We start from the raw sequence: 12,297 nt of genomic DNA, 5'->3' as shown, positions 1-12,297 counted from the left end.
AGGGAGAGAGGTTGGGGAGCGGGCCACCAGTGGCGCGCATACGGAGCGGCGAAGGGCAGGCAGAGGATGCAAGCGCTCTAGTGTCGATCAGCCATGATGGAGACTATGCGACAGCTGTGTGTTTGGGGCATGAGCCAAGTAATAGATATATCGAGGGCCAATAATGAGAGACTGGGTTCGCTGCATACGGACTACTGTTTACAGGCTTTCATTGTCCAAAAAGGCAACATAGTCAGAGAAGAGACATCAACCATGTAATGCAAAAGTGAGGGCATCAAGATGATGAAATTAAATGGAGAACGTTGCATGACATGAGGAAGGAGCAGACGGGTATCAGCCTTGCAAGGCTGCGGGGCCAGCACCTTCCCGCTCAGCGACGACGTTCAAGGAAGGAGCAAAAACAAAACACCACACCCAGCATCACCACCTCCAAAAAGATATCCAGCCCCCAAAAATGAATCTTTCACGGTATACCAGGGACTCGAACCCTGAGCCTTAGTCTTAGGAGGACTACGCGCTACCATTGCGCCAGCACACCGTCGCAGGCCTTGTTGATTGGCTATGTTGAGTGAGGTGTAAGTTGAGTTTATATTGACTGGGTTGGGGGTGGGCTGGTGGGCTGGTTGGGCTGGGAGGGATGAGTGGTGTTTCCGTGGTTGGAGTTTTGGTAGGTGACGGTCGTGGTTTTATGGTATTTTTAGATGGCTTGGTTGTTTGGATTTTGCCATGTTGATTGCTGAGCGGGTCGTTGCGTTGTGCGTGTTTGCCAGTGCCTAGCCGCGTGTTATCGGCTGTTTGCAGGCAGGGCCGTGGTCTATCCTACAGTCGAAGACCGTTGTATTTGTTATGAATGTAAGTATTGATCTGAAAAACACGTTAGTTACATGATAAGAATTTTGTTCCTGTTTCTTAATTCGGCGATGCTGGTGACAACATTGCGTAGAGAATTGGCAACATTGTGCTTGCGCACCAAACTACACTCATTGTTACCGTCCCTTTCTCAACAACACATACAAGGGAAATGAGCTGCCAGACGCCCGGCTACAGTAACCGGCTCTCCAGCCCACAATGACTCCTCGCAAATAAGTTATTATCCAATCACATAGTCAGGTCAGGCACGCAAAGCCGAAACCAACAAGATCGGTAGATGATGCAATATTGAACCAATCTGGCTACCCTGGAGATAAACCGGTCGTTGGAGAGGGTGGCCACCACTTTGACACAGCTCCACCCCCACGAATGAAGGCTCTCCTCATCGCGGAATTGAGACAACAGAGAAAAGAGACAACTTCCTCACCGTGACGCCTCGGTCTAAGCCCTTCAGGCAACGATGAGTCCTCACCGAAACCGGTCAGCAAGCAAGACGAGGCGGTCAAACAACGAGGCAAGTGACGGGCGGTCGAATCGACGTCTTGACCGTTGTCGTGCCGTGCGCCCCCCGTACTCTGGTGGATGCGGGCTGTGTCTTTTGGCGGCGGGTCCCTGCTGCGGTGGATCGGGCCTCAGGGCGACGGTCCACTGGGAGCCCTGGGGAGCCCACCCAAGCTCCAGCGCTAGAGCCTCTGAAATCCCGATGGTCGGCCTTTGACGGGGCCCCACCAGCTCTTTCCGCCCCCCCAGCCATTGTTCATGAGAACTGGAAGGGACATGGATTGATAACGTGCTTGCTGTTTTCTTCCCAGGGGGACTTGATTTCAACTCTTCATTCACAATCTTTTGGTGTGACGGTGGGTTGAGACGGGAGTCAATTGGTGACTCAGCTGCTTCTCAATCGCCTGCGTTGACATTCGTTGCCTCTGCGCTCTCTCCTGCTTTATCTCTCTCGCTCTAGCATCATCTCAAGCTTCAGCGGGGTTTCTCATGTCTACGCGGCCATCATGGATATCCTGATCCACCGGTTCGGCGGATTTGAATTCTCCCCTTACCAAGGGAATCAATCATTTCTGCCTCCACAGCCTACCTACCTGACAAGGTATTTATTTGTGATAGAAACACCCCTGTTGAACAGCCATGCTAAGCCATGTCCAGCATCTATCAAAGCACACAGTCGTTGACTCAAGTACCATGGATCGCTGATGTCTCACGGCTTGCCCAATCTGGAGCTCCTCAAGCTGTGTTGCTCTTCATATCTTTGACACGGCTCCTGGTTCGAATTGCTCAAATCCGAAGCAATTTCTCTGCTCAACGTTTAAAAGCGGCCAAGATTCAGTGGCCGCATGAACTTGCATCTCAAGCTGCAAGGCTCGCCGCCACTGTCCTCATCACAGTTGCCTTCATACAAGGCCGGGTACACTGGTCAAATATTCTAGTGGTTGCATATGCTTTCATCCTGGGCCTGCTGCGCCTTTTCAACCACCTACAATGGCGACACGTGGCTCTGCACCAAGTCAACCTGGTGCTCACGGCCATGCTGTTCATCCTTATCGTCGGTTACACTCTGCCCTGTATCCAGACTGGTACACAATGCCTCCGCGATGCCAGTGTTTCCGGAGCCATCGCGGCCCTCACCGTGGCATTTGCCGTAGCTATTACCACACCGCGAGAATGGACGCCTTTGCCAGTTGACCTCAACATCCCCGGCTACAACCAGGATGAGCCTGCCCCTGAAGAGGCCTGCAGTTGGTTCACCTACTACTGTTCCTACGACTGGCTAACACCCGTCATCTGGAAGGGTACCAAGCGCAAACTTGATATGGCTGACATCCCCAAGATTGCTTGGTATGACGAGCCCATGTACCTCCTGCGCCGTGTCCAGGAGACCAGGGCCATCTCGAAAAAGACATTGCGCACGGTAATCCGCTTCCAGAAGAGCGAGCTGATCCTCATGTCTGCTTGGGTCGGGTCTGCATACACGGTAGAGACTGTGGCCGCCTACGCCATGTTCAAACTCCTCGAGTACCTTGCTAACCCAAACGGTGCCATCTACAAGCCCTGGCTCTGGCTACTTCTCATGTTCCTCGGCCCCCTGACTCGCTCTGTTTGCTTCCAGCAGTACATCTTCACGTCCACCAGACTCGTGGTTCGCATTAAATCTGCCTTTACTCAGGAGTTGTACTACACTGCGCTCGAGTCGATGGAGATGGAGGAAGACCCCTTTGAACTGCAGTCAGGAGGCGCGAAACCAGGCCACCACAAGAGCCAGGGCCAGAAGAGCGCTAAGAGCACCTCGGCAGGGCGACTGGCAAACTTGATGGCTTCTGACATCGACGCTATTTACAGGTCACGGGATATCATCCAAGCTACAGTCGGCGTGCCTGCTGGTACAATAATTTCTCTTGTTGGCATGTATCGGATGCTCGGCTGGGCCTCCCTCGTCGGGACTGTCATTCTATTCCTGGCGACCCCTCTCTCTGTCTGGCTGGGACGCAAGATGTTCTTCTCGCAACGCCGGGTTAGGAAGGCCCAAGATTCACGCATGTCTCTGGTGACAGAGTATCTTGCTTCTCTCCGTGCCATCAAGTATTTTGCCTGGGAGAATCCCATCACGGACAAGATCATTGAAGCTCGAGCTGCAGAGCAGAAAGAGCTCTGGAGAACTTCTATGCTCCAAGCTTTGCTGAACCAAGTCATGCAGATCTTTCCTTACCTCTCTCTGCTTGTCATGTTTGGGCTCCATGTGGGTATCGAGAAGCGTCGTCTCGATGCTGCCACTGCTTTCACAACCATCTTTCTTGTCAAGAACGTTCGCAGGAATATCATGCAGGCTAGTGCCTTTGGCAGAAACTTTGCGAGCGCCCTTGTGTCGGTGAAGCGGCTGGACAAGTACTTTGAGAGCACAGTTCCCATTGTTCATTATCCGGTAGGTCCGCTGCGGATGCAGGGAGCATCGTTCCGGAAGACCAAGAAGGCTACGTTTACCTTAAACGACATCACGCTCGATTTCGCCCAAGGAGGCTTAAACGTTGTTGGCGGTCCAAGTGGAAGTGGAAAGACGACACTCTTGTTGTCTATTCTGGGTGAGACGTATCTCGAGAGCGGCTCCCTGACAAGACCTGAGGATGTCGCCTTTGCATCCCAGTCTGCTTGGCTGCAGAACGATATCATCCAGGCAAACGTCCTCTTTGGCAGTCCCATGGAGGAAGCAAGGTACAAGCGTGTCATTGAAGCATGCTGCCTCTGGGAAGACTTCAAGGAACTACCCGCCAGGGATATGACGATGGTAGGTGAGAATGGCACTTCTCTCTCAGGAGGCCAGAAGGCTCGAGTTGCCCTCGCTAGAGCACTGTACTCCAAGGCGCCTCTCTTGCTACTCGACGACATCTTTGCCGCTCTGGATGCCAAGACAGCTGCAGGTGTCTGGAAGCATTGCTTTTGTAGCGACCTTCTGAGTGGGAGGACGACAGTGCTGGTTACTAACCTACCGTGGATCTCTGAGCAAGCAGACTTTTCCGTGTCGATGGAAAAGGGGCAGATCAGCTCGGCTGACGCCCAGATCGGTATTGTCCGCAAGCCTATTGCCATTGCTCAAGTCTTGGGAGGAGATACTGAGGACAACGAGGCTCCTGGCGAGACCGAACCGGCGATCCAGTCTAATGGTGACTCTCTGAACGATGCGAACAAGGTCTCGGAGCATAAGACGATGAAGGATATTGTGAGCCAGGAAATGAAGGCATCTGGAAAAGTTGGCCGCATGACTTGTATGCACAGTTCGTTCGTTTCTAGACCATGCTGACTCGGCCACAGTTTTACAGTACATGAGCTACTTTGGACATCCGCTGTTTGTTATTGTGTGTCTTGGTCTTCTTCTGGGTACCAACATCTTCACCTTTGCCAGCACTCTATGGCTTTCCGTCTGGGTCGAGGCATATGACCACCAAGCGCACATCGACATAGCTTACTACATGGGCATTTTTGCTGCCCTCACCTTTCTAGAGATTGGCACATATTGTCTGGCTATTATTATGTTTGAGTGGGGAGCCTGGCGTGCGGCTAGACGCCTACACAACGACTTCATCCGCGCCATCATGCGAGTCTCCCTGTCGTGGTTCAAGCATATTCCTATCGGGCGTATCACCAACCGCTTCTCAAGCGACATGGCCTCGATCGATGGGACTATCTGTACCATGCTGCGACTCATGCTTGATACGATCCTTCTGATGTTTTTCCGCATCGGTGCTGTGAGCAGCATCATGCCTATCTTTATGGTCCCGGCACTCTTTACTTGTCTGTTTGGTGTTCTCATCGGAGAGATGTACACCCGCACTGCCGTTGTCATCAAGCGTCTTACCTCTTCAGCACAGTCGCCAGTGTTTTCACAGTTTGCTGATACCCTAGCTGGACTCCCTGTCATCCGTGCTAGGGCGGGCATGTCGTCAAGGTTTCGAGAGGAGCTGGCTGCAAAGTTGCGAGCTTGGTCAGCGTCTTCTGAGACCAGCTTCAATGCCAACCGTTGGATTGCCGTGCGTGTGGACTTTGTGACGGCGCTTGTGAGTCTGTCGGCTGGTATCATTGCAGTATCTCAAGCTGGGGTTGTGGCTGCGGGCCTGGTTGGTTTCTCACTCACCAACGCCAACGGACTTAGCCAGACAATCCTGTTGCTGGTCCGGGCCATGAACGATCTCGAGGTCGAGATGCAGAGTGTAAGTATCCTTGGATTCAGTGAACTTGCGGCTGCTAACCCGAGGCCTAGTTCCACCGAGTCAAAGAGTATGTCAAGCTGGAGCCAGAGGAGAAGGAAGACAAGACCTACCCCGATGAGGGCGAGTACACGGATGATCCGACTCATGTGATACCTGAAGACTGGCCTCGATCTGGCGAAATCGAGTTTAGGAACGTGACCATTCGGTACGATCCGAACGGGCCTGATATCCTCACCGACGTTAACCTCAAGTTCAAGGCGGGTGAACGCGTGGCCGTGGTGGGACGAACAGGGTCGGGCAAGAGCACGGTGAGCATCGAGTGTTCTTCTTCAACTTGTTTTCAGTGACACTAACAATGATGCTTCCAGTTGGTCCTCTCGCTGCTGCGCTTCACACATGTCGTCTCTGGGGAGATTCTGTATGACGGTGTTGATATCACCAAGGTCCCTCGACATCGTCTTCGCGAGAGTCTGACCATCATTCCACAAGAAGCCGTCCTGTTCAACGGCACCGTCGAGTCCAATCTCGACCCGGGTGGTCAAGTTCCCAAGGAGGTGCTAGACAAGGCCCTCGACAACTGCAAGGGAATAGCCTCCTTTTCCCCACATGCCTCGGACGATAGTGACAACGAGGAAAATGCTGCTGATGACGAGGATCATAGCGCTGTGACACTCGGAACCATTGTGGACGCCCGGGGCGAGAATTTCTCGCATGGCCAACGACAGGTGCTCTCGCTGTGCCGGGCGCTCATCCGTCAGAGCAAGCTGATGTTGCTAGACGAAGCGACAGCCAGTATGGACTACGAGACGGACAGGGGCATTCAGAGCGTCCTGCGAAGGGAACTGGAGGCTGCTGGCGGAGACCGCACGCTGGTAACGATTGCCCATCGCCTGCGTACCATCATTGACTATGACACTGTTGTTGTCATGAGTGCTGGACGTGTACTTGAGTAAGTTGTGGTTTCACTATTGTATAGATACTACCCAGATAATGAAGGCATACTAATGAATCTCGTTTAGATGCGGTTCTCCCCGAGACCTGTACAATGCTCGAGGCCAGTTTTACGACATGGTGTATCACAGTGGCGAGATGGAGGATTTGCGAGTGCTTTTAGACGCGTAAATGCTGAGAGGCTACAAAAGTAGACGGCGGAGGTCAGAAGTTGATTGAGACGCCGTTGTTGGATAAAACTGCATGAGAAGCATATAGAACAGCAAAATATGGTTATTTGTGGTAGTCAACTCGCAAGGTAGACATGATGGTTCAAGCATTGATACAAATTCGTCTCGCTCTTTGACACCTCGAAGACATACATGCTATATGCATCAGAACCTCATGACAACCCTTACAAGACATGGCAGTTTAAAGCGTCTATCATGATTCTTACCATTCTATAAACATATCGATTGTGATGCTCTCTTTCGAGTATCAGTTTAAAGCCATTTAGCAATGGATGTCATTCACAAGTTCTATAAGAAGGCAGCCAGCAAAGCAACAAAAATGACCAAAACGAAAAAACCCACATGCGTCGTATATTTTCATGTCCCGCTGTGTCTCAGCAATTCGAGAAAACTTCATATATGTTGCGGGAAAAACAGACAAGAAAAAAAACGAAGACAGGTGAGAAAAAGAACCAGTTGTTATAAAAAAAGACCCCCTTTGCCCAAACCTCCCGCCGATTCCCAAAGTCTCCCCAACGCCATACGTGCGTTCGTGTGTTTGTGTCTCTTTGCTCGTGCCTTGAATGCTTTGTTTTCTCAAATAAGTCAGATAAAACGTCCTCCCCCCACGCGTATTCTTGATTGTTTTTTTGCTCCCTCTTGTTCTTGGTTTTTCATGTAGGCACGGGATGCGAGTGTAGATAGGTAGGTAGTGTGGGTTTATGGGCGTCCTTGTTGAATTTCGTGGTATCATCGGCATTGCGACATGGTCTGCTCCTCCTCCAATGTATCTGCATGCTTGCACTGCACTCGTAGCATCTTCCTCCTTATTAACAATGTCTCGTCTATTGTCCGTTGAACTGCTGCTCCTCCATGTTGGTGACTCCGGCTTCCACGTTATGGTAGTCGAGTATCTCCGAGTACCTGAGCATGCCATATTAGTACGTGGACTACGCGGAAAGACTTTACTCGGACTCACATCATGATCTTCCACGTATCAACGGGCAGGTCAGCATCGTTGAAGCTCCAGTCAAACTTCTCCTCGGCCACGGGCTCATCGGTGGGGTCGTGGTAGGGAGCAAGGTAGTCGTGGGCGAGGGCCTCGGTGGCCGTTATCCGCTTCTTAGGATCGAAGACAAGCATGCGCTCAAGGAGATCGATGGCTATTGCATGTCAGTTCTGGTACACACTGCGCATCTCCAGCTAAGGATGACGTACCTGAGTCGTCGGCGTTCTTGAACTTGTTTCGGAGAGGCTGTCGCTCGCGCTTAGGCAGAGACTTGACGAATCGTAGAGTCTAGTCCTCAAAGTTAATTCCACTATTCCATAGCCGACCTCGGCCCGACAGAGGGCAGAGACAACTCACGTTCTCGCTAGCAATAGTGTTGATAACATCATCAGGGGGAGTGCCCAGGAGCTCGGTGATGATGGAGAATTGGTTGACGTGATCCTTTCCGGGGAACAGAGGCTTGCCCTCGAGCATCTCAGCAAAGATGCATCCAGCGCTCCAGATATCAACCTCGACGTCGTATTTTTGCCAGGTGAGCATGATCTCGGGGGCTCGGTAGTATCGGGTGGAAACGTAACCCGTCATCTGAGGGTCCTGGATTCGGGCGAGGCCAAAGTCGCAAATCTTCAGATCGCAGTTCTCGTTGACAAGGATGTTGCTGGGCTTGAGATCGCGGTGGACGACGCCGGCCGAATGCACGTACTTGAGGCCTCGCTGTGGGAGAGAGGGTGGTTAGCGTTTTCTGCGATGGAGCCCATATCCAGGGAATCTGGTAGACATACCATGATCTGGTAGAGAAAGTACTGGATAAACTGCTTCTCAAGGGGGCGCGAAGTCAATAATCGGTGAAGATCGGTGCCGAGAAGCTCTGTGACGAAATAGCTGCAGCATCGTCAGCTCGGAGTCCCGTGGGGACCAGAGAGTGGGGGGAGGGGCAGAGCCGGTGACGGTGAGGTCGGGCAAACGCACATGTCCTCGAGAGGGGAAATGAAGATATCGCTGAGTGAGATGACCTGATGAGCGCATCGATATTAGCATGGTGAAGCTGGCAATTGACCCAGCTCAATCATGAGCATGAGATGAGGCATGCGGGCAGGGAGGGGCCAGGGAGGGGAGCTCTGGCGGGGCGAGTGGTGGTGGTCGCTCACGTTTTCGTGCTTGAGGTGCTTGAGCAGCTTGAGCTCACGGTATGTGCGCTTGGCGAGCACCGGAGTGCTGAAGGGCTTCATGATCTTCTTGACGGCGACATTTTGGCTGGTAAGCTGATCTCTGGCGGAACTGTTGAGGGCACGTTGAGTCAGTTATTGTCATTGGAGGCTCGCCCAGGAGCGAGGGCGAGGACGGTCGGAAGAAACGCACCAGACGAGGCCAAAAGCTCCCATGCCAACAGGCTGGAGATCCGAGTACCTGCGAATCGGAAGAGTCAGTAAAAGCGGTCGGTCGCACCGTCATGTCCAGCCTTACCTCGAGGTGATCTCGAATGTGGTGCCAAAGATCTGGGCGCGGACGAACTCGGCCATGGTGAAGGTCTGTCCGGAGCGGGGAGGGTTTGGGACGAGAGTTGCAAGATGCGAGTTTGTTTCCTAGCGGCGAGACAAGGAAAATGCTAAGACGCGAAGGTTTGGAGTATCGGAGCGGGGATGGCCGAAGCAGGTGGCAGTCGCAGATTGTTGAGCTGAGCTGGACTGGACCAGGTACTGTACTTGACTGCGCTGTAGGGACTGGCGTAAGAAGTTGGGGGAGCAAAGTAGTAATCTAGTTGCTGGATTGGATGGGCTGGGATGGGTATGGATGGGATGGGATGGACCGATAATGGGTCAGGTGAATGGGAAATCGACGATCGAGCACAAGGCGATGGAAGAGTGACCGGGGGGTGTTAGGGGAGACAGTGAAAAAAAAAAAAAGCGATCCAGGTTTCGATGGTGTCGATGGAGCGAGCGAGTATCGAGCGATGGACGGCCACAAAGACTGCCAGGAAGCGATCGGGGCGGGGACGATGGATTCCCACTGGACGGGACGACAGAGAGCCAAGCAAGCCTGTTGAGTCTCTTGTTGTTTTTCTTTCCCCCTTGTTACCGAGCGGGCTTATATCGAGATGGATCGATCGATGTTTTTGTCCGTGTTTTGATATGTCGTTTCCCGTCTTTTCCCTTGTCTTGTCTTGCCTTTCAGTTGTTATGTTATGTCGTAGGCGGTGCGGTAGGCGGGGTAAGGTATGCGGGCAGCCAGTATCCCCAGGAAATTCAGGCTGTAGGTAGGTTGGTAGGCAGCGAAAACGGCGTCTGTCAATGGCAAAAAACCCTCTTGTTAGCCAATACCCATATTAAGAATGTAGCGTCGCCACTCGAAATTCATGACAGAAGGGCACTAAAGCAGCAACACTGAATCGGAAGTGCCTCCAGGTGGTCTTCTGATGGCTTGTGACTGGTGAGGGGCAACCCGTCCACTCCAAACAGCCAGGGTATGGCCACTGAACCAACTGCGCTGCGCTGGGCTTTGCCTCCTGTCTGGACGAGATCAAGGCCATGGATAACCGCAGAAACTGCAAAGACCCGACTCTCTCTTTGAGCCTGGCTTTCGGCCGCCATCGTCTGAGCGATAATGCCAGCAAGCGCCGGCAGTGGGGTCAATTGGCCTGTCCTTTGACGCCATCGTGCCCCCCAATGCTCGCTTTACCGCTGGCTGGCTGGCTGGCTAGGCTGGACTGAGCCCGCGCGCCATCTCCCGCAGTGGCGGGAGCAGGACGCATGCAGCGCCGTGCGTGGGGAATATTCTAGACATGATGGACCCGAGAGTGTCTCCGGAGTGCAATGTGTCTGGCAGAGGTGCTGTAGGCTTACCTTGCTGTCGGCGCAATAACCCAAAGCAACAAGAGGGCGGGTATACGATGCGGTGAAGAGCCCAAGGGAGGAGGGAACGGGCGAAGGGACAAGGATCGAGTCGCGTCTTCGAGTGTCGGCCAAATGTCGATCGCTGGCTATTGCGCGGTGTTGAACAAAGTGCCGTTGGAGGGAGGTTTTAAGTTTGTGTCTAGGTAGGAATCACGGGACGCCGAGGAGGGAGGAATGGATCCGAGGCACTGTAGGTAGATGGAGGATGAAGTGGGAAGAGGAGGGAGAAAATGGGCAGAGTCAAGAGGAAATCAAGTTTACCATCTGGGAAGGAGGGTATATTAGTAGTGTTCGGTACCAAGCCATGGACGACGTGGATGCGCGCTCCGCCGGTTTCTGCACGATGTCTGTTCTGTCTTGTCCCGCCAGGCCAGCCAAGGTGGGGGAGGAGGGGGGACAGCAGCTCCGGGGAGGCTTGATTATTTTTTTTTCTTAGAGCGAGGGTCCGTTTGATGCTTGTTCTTCCCTTGTCACTGTGGTTTTTTCTTCCGTCTTTTCTGTGGGCAGAATGGTGGAGGGAGGACCCTTGCGCTACGGGGGAGTGAGGGGATCGAGATCTACGTGGAGATGGGAGATTCAAACATGAGAAAGCTGAGATGAGAGAGGGGATGGCGTCTATCTTTTTCCCTTGGTTGAACTCTGTGACGAAACCAGGGTCCTAGGTACTAAACCCTTTATGCAAGTCTCTCCTGGTGATGGGGATGTCTTGGTTGAGATGGCTGATGTCGGTGTTGCTGATAACTGATGGATTTCTATCACAACTGATGAGAGTTGAGTCGGTGAGAGTGCATCTCGGCGACATACATACGTAGGAGTTTAGATGATACGAGGCCATCTACCAGTAACAGCTTCCAATGTTACTGGCTTCTTTCATGTACTGACTGTATCACGTCCCTCTCCATGGTCGCCATGAATGGCTGCCATGATGGAATCCACACCAAGCAGACCAAAGACCAAAAGGCATGAATACATCCATGGCATTGATTGCCCTGTCCTGCCCTGCTCCGCATGGACGGGATGGGACTGCACGCACATGATTCATGCTACCCCTCTCCCGAAACTTATCGCACAATTACAGCTTCAACTCATCATAATCGTTTTCTCCGCGTCCCAGAAACCTGCATTCTTTGCTTCGCGCTGCTGCTTCACATGGCGCCCATGACGTCACCCCGACTCTACCCCTGTCGCCGGGGTGCTAGCTTGACAGCACAACGCACGTCCACGTCCTGCAGCAGCGCTTAGACCCCCCCTTTTTCCTTTTTTTCTTTTCCAACGGGCCAGGACCCATCGCCAGAGCCGCTTCTGGATGGCCGCTTTGTACCTCTCCCGCGTAACTCGGCCGGGGAGGTACTTCCATCGTCGATTCACCCTGTCATAAGACCTCTCCCACTCATCGTGAAATCAAGGCGCGGATCGAACAGGGCCCGAGAAACCTGCAGTGGCGGGGGGTTTAACTTGAAGCCCCCCGCCGTTTACCCCCCTTCAAGGCAGGTGAATCGACGTCTTCTCCCTTCTAGCGTCCAACATCCAATGCCATCCCATCCCGCTACCTGGTTACTGTGCTGCGCTGTATCCATTCTGGCTCCTCATCACGCGCTGCGACGCTGCAATTACTTATTCAAGATCCCAGAAAAACTGTCGGCACCGACGTCATATGC

At 52.9% G+C, this 12,297-nt stretch overlaps 2 protein-coding genes and 1 non-coding gene across 3 annotated transcripts; 1 reads left to right on the top strand and 2 right to left on the bottom strand.

The window, feature by feature from the left end:
- Positions 1 to 466: 466 nt before the first annotated feature.
- Positions 467 to 538, bottom strand: LRP88_13494. Its single transcript has one exon. It is a non-coding gene; the product is annotated as a tRNA-Arg (tRNA).
- A 1,791-nt stretch (positions 539 to 2,329) lies between these two features.
- LRP88_13493 (P-loop containing nucleoside triphosphate hydrolase protein) lies at positions 2,330 to 6,701 on the top strand (the record flags this gene model as incomplete). The annotated part of the gene is made up of 5 exons (XM_083249857.1): positions 2,330 to 4,621; positions 4,692 to 5,579; positions 5,630 to 5,887; positions 5,948 to 6,528; positions 6,599 to 6,701. 5 exons carry the CDS (start codon positions 2,330 to 2,332, stop codon positions 6,699 to 6,701), a joined length of 4,122 nt encoding a protein of 1,373 aa, XP_083094191.1.
- Positions 6,702 to 7,584: 883 nt separating this feature from the next.
- Positions 7,585 to 9,268, bottom strand: LRP88_13492 (mitogen-activated protein kinase HOG1; the record flags this gene model as incomplete). The annotated part of the gene is made up of 9 exons (XM_083249856.1): positions 7,585 to 7,663; positions 7,719 to 7,902; positions 7,958 to 8,036; positions 8,106 to 8,462; positions 8,531 to 8,630; positions 8,718 to 8,761; positions 8,897 to 9,026; positions 9,108 to 9,155; positions 9,213 to 9,268. The coding sequence occupies 9 exons, from the start codon at positions 9,266 to 9,268 to the stop codon at positions 7,585 to 7,587; spliced, it is 1,077 nt and encodes a 358-aa protein (XP_083094190.1).
- Between the last annotated feature and the right edge of the window lie 3,029 nt (positions 9,269 to 12,297).

Source organism: Fusarium phalaenopsidis (assembly GCF_050370095.1).
Source record: "Fusarium phalaenopsidis strain FUZ10S chromosome Unknown contig_32332, whole genome shotgun sequence".
In the NCBI taxonomy this organism is placed as follows: domain Eukaryota; kingdom Fungi; phylum Ascomycota; class Sordariomycetes; order Hypocreales; family Nectriaceae; genus Fusarium; species Fusarium phalaenopsidis.
Note: the sequence above shows the minus strand (reverse complement) of the source record. Positions and strands in the feature narration are given on the sequence as shown.